This window comes from Nelusetta ayraudi, unplaced genomic scaffold, assembly GCF_046127955.1.
Source record: "Nelusetta ayraudi isolate G7.1 ecotype Tasmania unplaced genomic scaffold, CSIRO-AGI_Nayr_v1 ptg000022l, whole genome shotgun sequence".
Lineage (NCBI taxonomy): Eukaryota > Metazoa > Chordata > Actinopteri > Tetraodontiformes > Monacanthidae > Nelusetta > Nelusetta ayraudi.
In genome coordinates, this window is record NW_027466072.1 from 3,147,045 (window position 1) to 3,162,884 (window position 15,840).

General features: G+C 48.8%; 1 protein-coding gene across 2 annotated transcripts in view; it reads right to left on the reverse strand.

The window, feature by feature from the left end:
* ccdc186 (coiled-coil domain-containing protein 186) overlaps positions 1 to 15,840 on the reverse strand; it is a 23,566-nt gene continuing 7,726 nt past the window's right edge. The window contains exons 9-17 of one of the 2 annotated variants that reach the window (XR_012926837.1): positions 14,557 to 14,643; positions 14,331 to 14,473; positions 12,936 to 13,191; positions 12,547 to 12,736; positions 11,299 to 11,397; positions 10,801 to 11,029; positions 4,586 to 4,805; positions 1,071 to 2,729; positions 989 to 1,015 (exon numbers count right to left, since the gene is read on the reverse strand). Coding sequence is in view for 1 of the 2 variants with exons in the window: in XM_076028129.1 (XP_075884244.1) it covers positions 2,646 to 2,729; positions 4,586 to 4,805; positions 10,801 to 11,029; positions 11,299 to 11,397; positions 12,547 to 12,736; positions 12,936 to 13,191; positions 14,331 to 14,473; positions 14,557 to 14,643 (1,308 nt within the window). In the remaining variant the exon portion in view is untranslated. Of the gene's footprint in view, positions 2,730 to 4,585; positions 4,806 to 10,800; positions 11,030 to 11,298; positions 11,398 to 12,546; positions 12,737 to 12,935; positions 13,192 to 14,330; positions 14,474 to 14,556; positions 14,644 to 15,840 lie in introns of both variants that reach the window. The other variant, XM_076028129.1, reaches the window with a different exon arrangement.

The following is a 15,840-nucleotide window of genomic DNA, read 5'->3' on the forward strand; positions in this document are numbered from 1 at the left end:
AAACCAAAAACAAACAAATCATGTTTTATTTTTCCCCAGAATGGCTTATTTACAAATGCATATTATAATCACAGTTTGCATCGTCCACATACATGAGCATCATTGCACAGCAAGGAAGGGAAAGAAACGTGAACGCACACGCACACACGCACACACACACGCACACACACACACATACCACTAATATACACTCTAATCTGGGACTGAGCCTAAGCAAAGACTGGCTCTTCAGTTACTGGATTTTATTCTGACGCAGCGCTGCTGCAATATGGCTCCATTTCACCGCTTTGAAATAATCAAACAAAAAAAAACCCCGTCTGATTTCTAACAGCCAACGCACTCCGACCAGGTAGGAAGCAAGGCGTTGGCCACGGTGGAGGATTTGCCTGGCGAGGTCCACTGCGCAGGCCGCGTTCTGCTCGTTGTGACAGCAACAGATTTTGTAAACATCCAATCACCTGAACCTCAGCCTGAGGTGAACTTCGACTCCAGAGGTTGGAAAGTTGTACGTCTGGCACCGATCCAGGCTCGGGGCTTGGGGGAGGAGGGGGGGGGGGGGAGCCGGTTTGAGCGAAATTAGAAAAAAAAAAAGAAATGGTGCTAACTTCAAACAGAGAGAGCGCACCGCAGGGCAAGCGAGGAGGCTTAGAGGACTCCGTGACCTCAATCCTGAAAACTTTTATCTGCGTTCACGTGGCACCGCCTCCACCCCTCCTTCCTTAACACAACCCCAGGGTGCGAGGGAAGGCCTGCAACCATTCATGACCCACAAAAGACTGGTTGTGATCGTTCTGAAAATAGAAAGACAAAAAAAAAAAGAAAAAAAAAAAAAAAAAGAAAGTCGGAGATGGAGGTTTATCTTTTGCGACAGCAACGGCAACCTAGTGATCCCACCGTGGGAACGTGTGGAAAGACTCAGATATTCACACACGACTGTGAGACGCACTGTGCACGAGTCTGAATATCTGTGAATGAGCGGGGGGGGGGAGCTTAAAGGCACAGCTCACCCAGGATTCTCACACACACACACACACACACACACACACACACACACACACACACACACACACACACACACACACACACACACACACACACACACACACACACACACACGCCTCCAGGTCCATGTCGGCCATGGCGACGCTTCACGCAGAAGAATGGACACGAGCTGGGACGACAGCGTTGGCACTGAAGTGGTCGCCGGAGCCTCCGTCAATACTGCGGTGAGTGGGAAACGGCTGAACTTTCCATTTTGGGTCAACTGTCCCTTTAACACGTTGTCGTCGGGGGTGGGAGGGGGGTTGCATGCAGTTTGTGCAGCTGTTCTGCCGCTGTCAGAACAGCTGAGGAGCGCAGACACAGCAGCTCTGGGGCTTGGCGGTTGGCGTGCGCACAGGGGTTTAAAAAAAGCGAAGAAAAAAAAACGTCAACAAAGAAAACAGAGAGGTTAAACAACAAAATGGGCGCACACATACATTCAGAACAAAGAAGATGGAGAGAAAACAAAGACAGTAAAAGGAAACGGCATTGCACTTTATCCCTGGATATTCCTCTCTGGGATCCATTGGCTTTCCTGAGCTACAGCTACCAGTCTGAAGGGTGGGGGGGGGGCAGGTGTGAGGGGTGGAGGTGCTGGGGGGAGTTGCGATATGGGAAAGTTTCGAAGCATTCAGTATTTTAAATGACAAACAACAACAACAAAAAAAAGAATAACCAGGCATTCTTAAAATACAAGTCAGGCGGAAAAAAAAAAATATATATATATGTAATAATTTAAATAACATTCAAAGCTGCTAAATATGAGGAAGATTTTATCTTTCATTTATATTTATCATTCAATTTCTGCGGTTCAACACGAGCTGATGGCACGATGCTGTTTGACACACACACACACACACACACACACACACACACACACACACACACACACACACACACACACACACACACACACACACACACACACACACACACACACAGTGATCCATCTCTGTGCCAGCACCGGAGTTGTCGCTGATGTGAGGCGCCGTCCTCCTCATTGGTTCACCAGCTGGGCCGGAGTGCTGACGAGAGGGGAGGTGGGGGGGCGGGGGGGGGGGTTGCGTACGCAGCGAGATGATTCAGCAGCCTCCAATTCTTCTTTTGTTCCTCCTCCTGAGGGACGAGCTCAGAGTTCATCGCTTGAAATTACTTCTCTCTGTCTCTCTCTCGCTCTGTGTATCTCTGTGTCGCTACTCAGAAGTCACTTTCTATACATTCACAATCACGGCATCTTGCAGTCAGTCGGCAAGTTCACGAGGCAGCCAGAAATCTGGAGCCTGAAGCAAAACTGAGCCAGCAGGGGTTTTGTTGTTTGTTTTCAATGCGACAATGAGTCCCAGAGGCTGCTGATGGTGACGTTGCAGCTGCCGGGGGGGGGGGGGGGGCAAGGATGCCGAGGATGGAATGATAACATTTCAAATAAGTTCACACACCTTCCCAGATGGTGAGTAAAGGTCAGGAGGTCGGGGTGGGGGGGGGCTACTGGCACTTGACGACGATTTTGCTCCTTCAATCTTGAAGAAAAGAAAGAGAAACGCTCCTTCACACATGACGTCTGCGTCGAGGTCCTTGGTTGCTCCTTCATCGTTGTTGCTCCTTCATCACTTCCTCCTCGCTCCATCCTCGGGGTCCCGCTGCTGTTTGATCAGCCTCTCGATCTCGGCCCCCAGCGTCTGTAGGTTCTCCTGGAGCAAAGAGAGAACAAAGACCGGAGGATGAGCAAATGTGATGATAATTAGCACTTTTATTAGAAATAAACATGCTGGAAGTCAGAACTGCAGATTACAGTTTTTGCCGCTCTAATTTCTTTAATTAAAATATTTTGGATGACACAATCGTCCTTTACCAACATTTTCCGTCACTCAGTCCATCCTTCACTTGTTCCGATTGCTCGCTTTTTTTGTAAGAGCGCACGAAAAACAGCTCTTTGTGATGTCACAAAGTGCACCGATACATCTCCTAGGTTGGTGAAGAGCAGTCCTGCCTAAAGCCTTCATTGGCTCCGCCCTGCAAGCACGTGGATGGTCCAACAAATAGTCAGTGTTGGCAGGACGTTAAAACCCAGCGTTTAAAAAGGGAGGGTGCAAACAAAGGGCTAAACAATGCTGTTCTTCTGGAGATCCACAGAGTTTTGTAGGAGGTTAACAATGCAAGGCTGCTCCACCAGGTGATGAAACGCATGTTAAAAACAAAACAAAAAAACGGGCCCTTTAAAAAGTCGAGGTGAATCACATCGGAGCTAGAAGATTCGCTATTGTGAGAACTGAAACTCAATAGTTCAATAAACACTGAGAAAATTAGCTTGGATGCTGAAGCTGAGCTAATTTTATAATAAAATAAATAAAATAAAAAAAAGCCTTCAAGGCAAAGGGGATGGACTCAGCTCACGTAGGCAGGGGCTTAATGAGGATGCGCGGTGGGAACGAGGCCGAGATCGACGCTTTCTGATGGACTGCTAAGTGGGAACACGCAGTCACAGCCGCAAACACTCCCCCACATCATCCATCATTTATTTCAGAACTGCTGAAGCCCGAGCGACTTTGATTTGTTCGCAGAGTAACACCGATTCCCCCCTTGAACTGAGCACACTGATACTTTCAAAACCTGATGGAATAAATTGAGGGTCTTCTAATGACCGCAATGTATCAAGTGAAGCAGTGAACCTTAGGGCGTTTACCCACTAAGCCCTGTGCGGCTAGTGCCAGCCGTTCACGGTACGGAACAGCTCGGTTGAAAGGTATTTCCATAAGCCTGACCAGTACCTGAGCGTGGGCGGAGTCACGGTTGCAAGGCGAACCGAAGGCCTCCACAGCTCCACAGCTGCGAGGGCGAGTGCAGGGTCAGGGTTAAGACAAGGCACTCTTTCCACTGCTAACAGAGGGCTGACGATGTTTTTTTCATGGAAACGTACGAGCTTGTGCTTTCCCCCCACCAATATACCACAGGCCCATAGAGCACGGAGCAGTAGCGTCACTTCCCATCAGTCCTCTGCGAACTCACGTGATGCATCAGGATGCATCAGCCAATCAGAGCGAGCCGAGACGCAGCGTGTGAGGTGACATCGCGCAGGAAATAAACTCTTTGAGGATTTCTTTGGCCTTTTTAAATTCCTAAGAAAGGTTAAAAGTCGACTTAAAAATCTACAATAAAAAGATTTAATATGAACCAATGTCTGCCGGAGGTGTCCTGTCAGCGCCGTGACAGGCGTTTATTTTTATATTGTGGTCTATGGGGAAAATGCTTTTTGATCTGCATAGGATTTTTTTTGTTGTTGCAGTACCTCAATTGGCCCCTGGAAAAGAATTGCAGCGCTGCCATATGGGCAGTTCAGCAGCCAGCTCTTACAATGCATCCATGGCGGAAACGCAAACGGAGGCGCAGCCTGTCAAGGAGCGTTTTAGCATCTCTGCAGTGTGAGTGAAAGGACGCCCGGGACTCGGGACTGGCTGATGAAGACGCACACCGTCAAACCTACATTTCCTGCATTTCTCACCCTGCCGATCCACAGAGTGGGCGTGGCGGCTGGAGAGGGCGTGCGTACCTTCAGCGTGATGTTCTTCAGCAACGTGTCCTCCAGCACCGCCTGCAGCTTGCGGTTGATCTCCAGCGACAGGTCCAGGGTGAGGCCGCTGTCGGCCGGGTGCGAGGTGTAGAGCGACGCCATGATGCCCCCCCGCCGGCTCAGGTGGGCCTTGTTGATGTCGGACGCCTCTGACGAGAGGGCCCCCGACTCCTCTCTCAGCACGTAGCTCTGGATGATTCTGTGGGTCGGGGAGAGAGAGGATGGGAGGTGAGGTGAGGTGAGGCGAGCGGATGATGGCGCTTCAAAAAAAAAAAAAAAAGAAAAAAAAAAGAAAAGTGGAGGAGGGGCGGGAGAAGAAGGCGAGTGCAGAAAATTGACAGAGTGGGATTCAAATGAAGAGCTCCTACCAGAGCAATACAACCATTTCCTGCAGCGGCAAAGGCAAATGCCTCATGAATAATAATTCCAGTGGGACGACTTATTGAACCGCCCCCCCCCATCCCCCCTGCACTGGGCGGGTGCACTCCGTCGTAGCTGCGAGGACTATTAGCGTGCCAGTCGGAGAGGCGGGAAGGCAATAATGACGGCGGCGTAACAACAAAAAAAAGAAAACGGGACGGCGGAATTCAGCTCATCAACCCCCCCCCCCCCCCCAAGTTCCCCCCCACACACCCCCACTCTGTGCGCGTCTGCGTGAAGGCAGGTCTCCACTTTGTGTTTGCGATGCGCTTCGCGTTGCTGACAATAAAGTGTCAAGGTTGAACGTGTGTGTGTGTGTGTGGGTTGCTTTTTTTTTTTTTTTTTGTCTGACAGAGAACAAGGGCGAGGGATTCATTTGCTTAACAGCGCCGACACTAAATCTGTGATCCAATTTGCAGAAAGAACACAAGCGGGAAAAAAAACCTGTTTCCTTTGAGAGGGAAAACGCCACCGCAGACACTCTGGGGTCCACGACTCAGCCACGCATTGTCTTTTTCTGATGCCTTTGACAAAAAAAAGCGATATAGATTGCCAATTAAGATTAAATGAATTCTTTATGTTTTTAGCAGTTTTACTGAGAGTGCCCAGCCCGACCTCTGCTGGTCAACAGCTTCAGGGTCGACCACCAGCATTCACACGTTCCTGCCCAGCCTGAAACACAGCAACACCTTGTCTACCTGCAGAAGGAGCTGAGGGCAGATTTCTTTGTGTGAAAACTGTCAGAAAACCTCGACAGTTTTCTGACATGTTCAAGGTTCAAGCCGACAGGTGCGCACTTAGAAGGGGTCCCAAGTTCTTCGGCATTACCTTTAACCAATATTTTCGAGCCCTAGCACATCTCCCTGGTCTGTTTGCGACATGAACAGAAGGGAGACATTTCTGTTTCTGGAAAAATCAGCTCTTTGTGATGTCACAAAGGGCTCCGTTAGCTTTCCTATCATAGCGGAAAATCCCAACTTGAAGGGGCGGAGTCACGGCTGACGACAACGTTTGAAACTCCTTTTCCAGATACAGCAGGCCATTCAGTTCTAGCAGGAGGCTAAAACTTGGGTCTTTCTTCAGGAGGCTGTAAACACAGGGCTAAACACGCTGTTCTTTGGGAGATATTCGGACTTTTCCCACCAGCTCAGTGGTGTCCGCCCTGAGACTGGTTGTGGGTTCGATCTCTGGCCGGGTCAAACCAAAGACTTTAAAAATGCTCCCAAATTTTGCATCCTCCGGGTTGTGACAACCACTGGGACTTTAATGAACCACATGAGGCGGCTCCACTGGAATCTGCAACATGGGGCCTTTTACATTTTGCAGGATGAAGGATTCATTCAGGTGCCAAAGTGACGGAACCGTCAATGATCTGCAGTGGATTTCTACTGGGAGAAAAAAACACTTCTGAAACGGCACAAAGGAAAAATCTCACAGCTGCACTTTCATCTACAGCTAAGACCACATCTGGCGCTACGCATCTATTTGCATCCATGGTGAGAAGCAAAATAACACAATGTAAAAACAAAAACGCGCCACTGCCACAAATGCAGACTATGTGACTGACAACACACACACACACACACACACACACTTATGTGCTTTCTAGACTATCAGCCAAGTAGGTTTTTTTTTTTTTTTTGTGGGGGGGAGGCAGCAATTCAGCAGGGGAACACGATAATTAATATGAAGCTCCAGCGTAATCATTTCTGTTTCAGAGCACCTTGTAAATGCCTTGAAAGTGAGGGGGGGAGTGGGGGAGTGGTGGTTGGAAGGGTGAGGGGAGAGGAGGGGGGTGGGGTGGGGTGGGGGTGGGGGGCGGTGTTGTGCTCAGATGCTTCCATGCATCAAGATTAGCAGCTATTACGGACTCCCGACGGCTGGACGTGAAGCAGCCGTAGACGCTGAACATGCTGAAAAGGAGAGGGCGGCTCGGCAGAAATCTACTTGCAGAACTGCTCCCTCTCACGGAGGACGAGTGAAAAAAAACAAATCTAAAAATAGCTTTCACAAAAAAAAAAAAAGCGTAAAAAAACCCAAAGTGGATGCATGGTGCAAAAAAAAAAAGAAAAAAAAAAGCTGAAAATGATGAAGCAGCTGTGCAAGCACTACAGCGACCCTGCCGTCCTTCACTATGCACACATGCACACGCACGTGCGCGCGCACACACACACAAACACAACAGCAGCTGGGCTTGCACAGACAGCAGAATGAGACTTACCTCTGACTAGACTTGAAAAGGGTCCGTACTCGGACCCCCCCAGTTCCATCGCGACAGTGTTCGGTTTAGAGAACAAAGCAAAGTGACAAAAATTAAGGATGTGGCCACACGGCGGCGCTGGCTGGCATGCGGTGGGTGGAGGGGTGTCGTGGGTGAGGGGGTTAAGGGGTGAGAAAGTAAGTAAGCAATGAGGGCGACAGAGGATGCAGCCAAGTCAAAAAGGCGCAACTCGTGTGAACATTGTTTTGAGCGACTCATGTATTCGAGAGGATGTTTTCTGGTAGCTTGCTTGGAGCCGACAGTCTTCTGGTGGCACATCCGTCTCATGAATACATACAAATTACAAATACTGTAAGAGCAAATAAAACGTTCGGACATTTCAGTTCAGGCAAAAAATAAAATAAGAGAGCGGCCGGTCGTAGCCCCGCCCTGACCCGCGTCTCATTGGCTGTTTGCAGGAGCTAGTCCCGCCTATTGTCACACCGGTACGAGGATCAACAGCCTATCAAAGCCCCGCCTGCAAAGTAAAAGCCGGGCTGCTGCCGAGAGGCGCGGCGTCAATGTGATCATCTGGAGACCATTGACATGCAACCGCCTCGTTCAGAGCCAGCTGGCTCGCATTTTGGAAAACAAAAACATCTTCATTTCTGACATGTGGGGAAGGTCGTTTAGAGTCCTCTCCCTTCTGCTACAACTCACGGAACCACATCCGAGTTACTGCGTTGCTGCCAGGGTTGTATCTAAAGGAGAAGCTGCTACACAATGCATTTTGGGACACGGAGGCTTTTTTTCCAGGGGGGTGCGTTCATTAGCTGCATTTGAAGAAGTGTTTGGTTTTGGAAAATGTCCTGCTGGATTGCATGAAAGAGTCTATCATAAGAAGAAGACAAAGGAGGAGGAAAAGAAGAAGAAAATAAAGGAGGAGAAGAAGAAGGAGACAACCCACACAACACAATGTGGAATTTTAGTTGGAGGAGTCAACTTATGAAAAAGGCCTTCAGCCGATCACTACTAGTAAAGTCCCATCTGCAGTTTCTGCTCTGCAGATGCAGTGGTCGCACGGATAGAAAACAAAAAACAAAACAAAACACCACTGCAGCAAACATTTACGACACTGTAGAGTTTATCAGGCCCGGCCAGCGTGAACAACTGAGGAGGCGATAAAAATGTGGAAATTCATTTGAGAAAATGGCAGAGAGCCGACGGAGCTCACAGTCTGCCTCCTTTGTGATGACACACAGCACCGACAACAAAACTTCATTTTTCTGTTTTTCCATTATCTATTTGGTGAAGCGCAAAAGAAACCGTGCCAATTAAGAGTGTCTCTCACCAGCCCCCAACAAAAACAAAAAACCCAACACAATTATAATTTAGAAAACTGAATTTAACTTCCCACTTTTTTATTTTCCATTCTCTTTGCAAACAACACCGAAGCGATAAGCGGCACAAGGGCCGCGAGACTCCTCCTCCTTCAAAAGGTAACCAGCACATTGTTTTTTTTTTCCCCCTGCCTTCAAACTGGTTTGATGAGTTTAGACGCAAATGCAATTTATTCCCCCATCTGAGCCTTGACAGGACTGCATGGCCCACATACTGAAAATCAAACTGCAAGACTGACTGAGCTGCCCAGGTGTCCTACATAGAAACGGGTGAGTTAATGTGTAAAAATAAGGTCAGTGAGAGCCACAACACGGCCCGCGCTGTGTGTGTGTGTGTGTGTGTGTGTGTGTGTGTGTGTGTGTGTGTGTGTGTGTGTGTGTGTGTGTGTGTGTCTGCTTTTGCATGCAGTTCCCGCTGATTACAATTTAATGAGGACACAGGGTCTGTGGCCATTATGAACAACTGCCGATCTCAGAGTCTTCCACCACGCTGCTGCGTCAGCCTCATTTCTATTCAAGTCACAGAGTCGGAGCGCAGCGACTTAAAGGCCCAGTGTGTGGCGCTTCGATCGAGGGTCCGGTCACATAGACCCAAAAATAAAATGAAAACAAAACAAATATGTGAGTGTTTGTGTGAGATGAAGTCAGTAAAAACAGTTCACACTTGTGTTTTCATTTGAGTAGATAGCATTTCTTTCTTTGCAAGCTGCTGTCTGACCACTAGATGGTGCTAAATCTTACACGGCAGACCTTTAACGGTTAAACATTTTGTTTTGGGATTGGTAAAAAAAACAAACAACAAAAGCATAAAATAAATAATTGACAGTTGCGATTGCCCTCGACTGTTTTCGCATTGTTTTCGGCTCACCTGCCGCGACTGCCTGGATGAACACGAAAGGCAGCGGTCAATCGTTCCAAATAAAGATACAATTTAAAAAAAAAAAAAAAAAAAAAAACAACGGCGCTATCAAAGCGTGATAAAGCGGCGTGAATGCTGCGACGTTAAGCCAGGTTTAGCCTTCTGACTCGTCCCCGGCTGACCGTCTTTTGTCTGGGCTAAGCTCCGCCTCTTAACTCCTCAGCAGATCGAGGCGCTCGCAGCTCAGTGTTCACCAGGCGGCCCAGGAGGGACGGGAACAGAAAGGCTAAGGGGACAAATCCACTTCTGTGCAGCGAGACGCTACCCTGCATAGCTGACTATTCTTTTTTTACCCCTTTTAAACGGAGCTAAATTTAGAATGACAACCGTGGGATTCGTCCTTGATTTTAACTCTTGAATATAGGTTGAGGCCAAAGCGTCCGTGTGCTAAAGTGCTGCACCATCACATTATGATGTTGGAGCCGTTTTTCTTTTTTTTTTGTGTTTTTCGGAAATAATACGATTTATAATTTGCATAGCGTGGATGAAATGTGGATATTTATGGATCTTTATTTGAAATATTTAATGCTTTCGTACTGTTGTGCATGATTGGCCATTCTGTCTGGTCTGTGGAGAGTGACGTCTGTGTCTTGATTGACTTTTGATATGTGTGCCGTCACCTTGATGGCGAGGTAGAGCGGAAGTGGCAAACGGTGATGGAGCTGGATTTTCTTTGTATATTTCAAATACATTATTATTTTTCCAAGACTGCTCTGGAGTGGTCGCTGCGAAGCTGCCACTACACATCGTGCCTCACACCTCACATCCACAGTGCACCGCGCTGCCGGCTCGCATCAAGGCCCAGGAGTGACGATGACATGACACCTCCCACGTCCTGCATGTCCGTTCAGTTCCTTAGAAGGCCATGAATACTGATGGCTGCATCATTGAGGACCCATACTGATGTGTGTCCCCCGCCGCCCGAGCGCAGCTTGTCACGGATGGGAGGGCGACGCATGGATTACGACGTAAAGATGAGGATGAGCAGAAGGTAGGGGAGTCATAAACTGTGTGTGTGTGTGTAGTGAAGGTCAGCTGCAGCACCAGTCAACCATGGAGCAACGAATGTCGAGTCCCAACGTTGTCGCTGCATTAACAAAATTCAGCAGTGCCGCCGACGCAGCAGAAAATCCTGGAGCAAAAACCGCTGCGTTACGTCGACGGAGCGTCGCCACCTTGTTTCTCTCCCGCTGCCGCCGAGTGAAAGTCAAACCTCTGCAGCCGCTCTCTCGTTTTCTCTCTCGGCCTCACTCACTTGGTCTTTTTGCGGATCTCCTCCACCAGCTGCTTGATGTGGTCCTCCATGAACTCAATTTTCTCCTGCTTGCGAGCCAGCGCCTTCTGCAGCCGGACGATGCGGTCCACCAGCACGGCCTTGTCCACCTCGGGGAAGCTGTCCACCACCATCACCGAAGGGCCCGACTGGCTCTCCGGCGAGCGTTCTTCAGCACTGCCGCCGCCACCGTGGCGTGCGTTCAGGGAGCCTGGGAAACGGTGGCGAGCAGGATTTAGAAGAATGAAATTCCCACATGCTGGCACGTGATTTTCTTTTACCCCATAAAAAAAAGTATTAACTGGATCAATACTGGAGAGACTCTACACTAGAAATGTTCTTACGTTAGGTGTTCTTAGAGTGTTTCATGAAAAGGGTTATAATGCAGAAATCAGCGGGTTTTTCGCTGAAAAAGATATCAAACTGTGGAGACAACCACCCAACGATGTTATTTCAGTTGTCTGCGTGTTAAATACTAACCAAATCCAGGAGCAGTACCTGAGGAACTTGAACGACTGCCCATGCTGCCGCCATCACGGTCGCAGCCTCCGTTCTCCACCTGCTCCAGCCTCTTACGGGCTGCACATGAAGAAAGAGTTGAGTCACCTTCAGAAAAACTGACTGAATGCTGAAAACTGAAAAAAAAAAAAAAAAAAAAATTAAAGAAAAAAATTTCTAATTTCACATTTTATAATTTACTTTTTAGCTTTATTTTTCATCGTGTGCTACAGTGGATGGGTTGTGCATGACAAGTTATCCAGCAGCCCTCCATCAGAACTCCATGAAACGTCACATTTAGCCCTCTGTTTGCAGCCTCCTGAAAAAAATGCTGCTTTTAGCTCCAGTCAAAGCTTTGTTGGAGCTTCCACATGCTGCTCTGTGGGACAGAAACACTGCAGCTGGGAGAGTGGAAGCGACACCTGGGTTGGTCAGCGCCCTACAGGGGGTGTCGGGGCCCTTTGTGACATCAAAGCTGCATCACCTGGGTGGAGCAGCTTTGATTGGAGGAGCGCCGAGCGCTCAGCAAAAACTGCGGCCGCGCCACCAGTGGGAGGGCAGATCAAAGCGACTGTAATGCAGTGGGAGGGTGTCAGTGCAGCAGTGGCACAGAGTGATCATAGGCTCCGCTAATGAACATCTCACCGCTGCTCCAAACGCCAACTCCAAGGGAGAGGTGTGTGCACGGCCGGACAGCAGGTTTGTCTTAAAATAGCCGAGTGTCGTGCCCCACAATTCACACCGAGAGCGTTGCGGTTCGGTCCGTATCCTCTCTCACCAAACGTGTTTCCGAGCGGCGCCGTCTAGCGCGGTCGCTTGATCGGTTCATGCGAGGGTTGCAAGATCGCGCGACAACCCAGGCAGTTTTGCGTTTGTTTCAAGAAAACAACAGTGACACAAAACTCTCCTGCCCGACCCAACTGTGTCCACGCCACAGACGCTTTTGGTGCGAATTGGGGGTGAGACTCATGTAAGTGCATGTGTGTGTATGGGGTAGCGGGCGCAGATAGAGTGGCTATTATCCTGTTGTGAGAGGAGGAGGTGGGGGAGGAGACGAGCACGTCTACACTGTTCCCCATCACGCCTTCTCCTCCTAACCTGACGTTTCATCCTGCGTCTGTCAGTCTTGACTCGAGCTGCCGCAGCAGAGACGTGAATATATTCAAAGATTTTTTTTCTCCCTCCCCACGCGCCATCCGGCCGCCCCCCCACCCGGTGGGCCCTCCTGACCTTGAGTGAGCTGTTTTGTCAGGTCCTTTATGTTTGCCGCCTGTTTCCTCTTCTGAGTCACCAGCTCGTCCCTCAGCTCCTCCACTCTGGTTGTCAGCTGCGCCACCTCCTCCCGCAGGGTGGCCCGCTCCTCCTGCAGGCCCCGCACCTCCTGCTGCCGCAGCTCCTCCACCTGCTTCAGCTGCCGCGACTGCGGGTTTTGAAGGGAGAAATGGGACTGGTGAATAAAAGTTTAGGCTAGGGATGCAAATGATTGATGAATTCATTAATCGTTAGTTGACTGACCTCATTGATCGATTAACGTTTCATTGATAAGCAGCGAATTTTCATGAGAATCTAAATTTCATAATGATAAATGTGTCATCCGACAAGCTCAGCGTCCCACCAACCTTTTCATCGAGCAGGCCACTCGTCTCCTCCAGCTTCTCCTGCAGCTCCGTGAAGCTCCGGCTCTGCTGGTCCAGCTGCGTCTGCAGGCCGTTGCTCTCCGACTGCAGCTGGGCGTTCTTGCTGCTCAGCTTCTCCGTGAAGCCCAGCAGCTCGGCCTCACGCTCCCTGCTGCCCTGCACGTCGCGCTGGAAGTCTGTCATCTGGTTGGTCAGGCCATCCACTTCCTCTCGGAGGGATGCGATTTCCTGTGTGTCACTACGGGTGGAAGGAGGCGGGCGGTCAGTGCATTAAGAAAAAGCCAAAAAGCTGGCGAGTCCTTCTTATAATTGGCCTTCTCTTGCCAACTCCAACTGAAATAGGTTCAGTACAATCCAAGCGGGTCTGATCTTTAGCATTGGTTGGCCTGGACCCACACAGAAAGGCCCGGTGAACCCAGGGTCAGCACATCAGAGAGGATAAGATTCTATGGAAGTGATGAGCACATGGCCAGCAGCACCACACAGGGACCCTCCCGTCCCCTCCCGTCCCGTCCCGTCGAGCCCCGTGTGCTATATCTGTCCGTGGCCTCGCTCCCAATTCTGCCATGAGGTACTTGGGGAAATAATAATAAGGTCAAGAGCCACAGAACAGAGCTGCCCTACCCAAAAACTGCTTGTCTTTGCGTAAAGGAATTCATTTGGATCTTCTAACTTCTCATGCATCCCTAAAGAGCTTTTCAGAACCTATTCTTCTAAGTGGAGGTTGGGAAATGGTGCAGAAATGTGTCATTGTGTCACCTGCAGCTTTTACTTTAGAGTATCGCTGACCATACCAGGTTCCAGAAAATAAAATTCAAATTGGAATCAGCCCAGGGGCTGAAGGTCACATTACCTCACACCAGGGAGTGCCCACGTCATTTTTGCATCTTTCTTGTAGGCCACAAAAGCTGAAATTTCATTTGTGTTCCCTCAAAACTGAAGTTTTCCACAGTCGTTACTCGCCCCAATATCAAGGGAAGGGCTGGTGACATTTTTGTAATCCATCAAATCGATCCTGGTTTTTAATGGAGGTGAACGAGGTCGTCTAAGTTCTCTGGAAGATGGAGTTGGGTTGAGTAGTCGGTAGGTAGCAACATTAATTTTGAGTGGGCTGTCCCTTTAAAACAACCTCTTGCACGGCCTTAATGAACCAATGCCTTTTATGCGATATAGGAGACGCACGCACGCTAGCATGCAACCCCGCACGCAATAAACCAGGGTAAAGATTCAAGAGGCTGTAAACACAATAATAAAACTCAACCACTGCAGAAGGTTTAGTTTCGGACATGGTAACAGAGTTTGTGTGTGTGTGTGTGTGTGTGCGTGTGCGTGTGCGTGTGCGTGTGCGTGTGTGTGTGTGTGTGTGTGTGTGTCTACCGCTCGTGCTGCTCCTGGAGCGCCGTGACCTCTCCCAGCTTCTCTCTCTGGCGGCCGATCTCACTTTTCTGCCGGTTGATGATTTCTCTGTACTTGCTCAGCTCGTCCTCCCAGCGCGGACGCTCGTCCTCCAGGCACTTCAACTGCGGGACAGCGGGGGGGCTGAATTAGCTGCTGAGCCGGGCTCACGGATACGGTGAGCAGAAATAGATTTCCAGTCACAAACCTTGGTGCGGAGGGTGTCCAGCTCATCAATGCTCTCTTTGTAACTCCTTTTCAGGTCCTCCAGCTCTTTGGTCTTCACCCGGTGCACCTGCCACATCGGGTGAAGTGACAAATTGAATATCGAACTGTCTAATTTTACAGCACAGTCAACACACAATCACACACATAAACATTTCTTTCATTCAAGGTTTTTTTTCCCCCCTGTTTTAGTGTCACTACCCACAAAGTGTTTGGTGCATTTACAGTTTTGTTTGCATAATTTACGACCTGGTTGAATCACAGGTCATGCACTTGCTAAAAGTTAAAAAAAAGTAAAAAAATAAAAAAAAACTAATGTAAAAAATAATCAATACTTCACAGGATGGAGTGCTTTCTAACTAGGCAGCCATTTAAGACAACTAAAGGTTATGCATGCAAAATGACTCCAAAGAGCTCCAGGAAACAGAATATTCAGCCGTCTGTTTACAACCTGGTGCAAATACAGATGTGGATCTTACGCATACGTGGAGGGACACAAAAAGCAGAACAATCTCAGAAGGCGGAGCCAACAGGTGAGTGGAGGTATTCTCACTAATCTGGTCCTTGACCTCCGGTGCACATTTTGAAGGGTTGTAAACAAACCTGAACGCATGGATCGGAGCGGCTCAACGGGCAAAGCTTGAATGAATCGGCTCAAAGGCGTCAGAGTGATTTTTCTCTAGGCCGCAGTTTAAAAGCGCATCTTTATTTTGATTATTTCTAGGCCGTTTATTTTTTAAAGTGCCATTCCCTTTAGAATGGGGCATGAGAGGAAAGAAACAGGCCAGCATATTTGGATTGAGTCCACATTTCTTCCTCTGTGTGTGTGTGTGTGTGTGTGTGTGTGTGTGTGTGTGTGTGTGTGTGTGTGTGTGTGTGTGTGTGTGTGTGTGTGTGTGTGTGTTTGTGTTTCAGCCTGCAGGCCCAATGTTCCAATTTGTTTTAAAAAAAAAAAAGCCCCCTTAAACAAAAACAAATTAAATCCCTCAAACTGGTGAGGGCAGTTGAGGAAAAAAAAAATCCAAAACAAAGTGAATAGTAAATCATTCTGCGCTGATGGATAGATGGGTGGGTGGATGGATGGATGGATGGATGGATGGATGGATGGGTAGATGGATAGATGGGTGGATGGATAGATGGGTGGATAGATGGGTGGATGGATAGATGGATGGATGGATGGATGGATGGATGGACAGAAGGCAGGTTCAGAATGATCAATGGAGCTGAAGGCTGGGTGAAACACAATGTCTGTGCACAACTCGTTAGC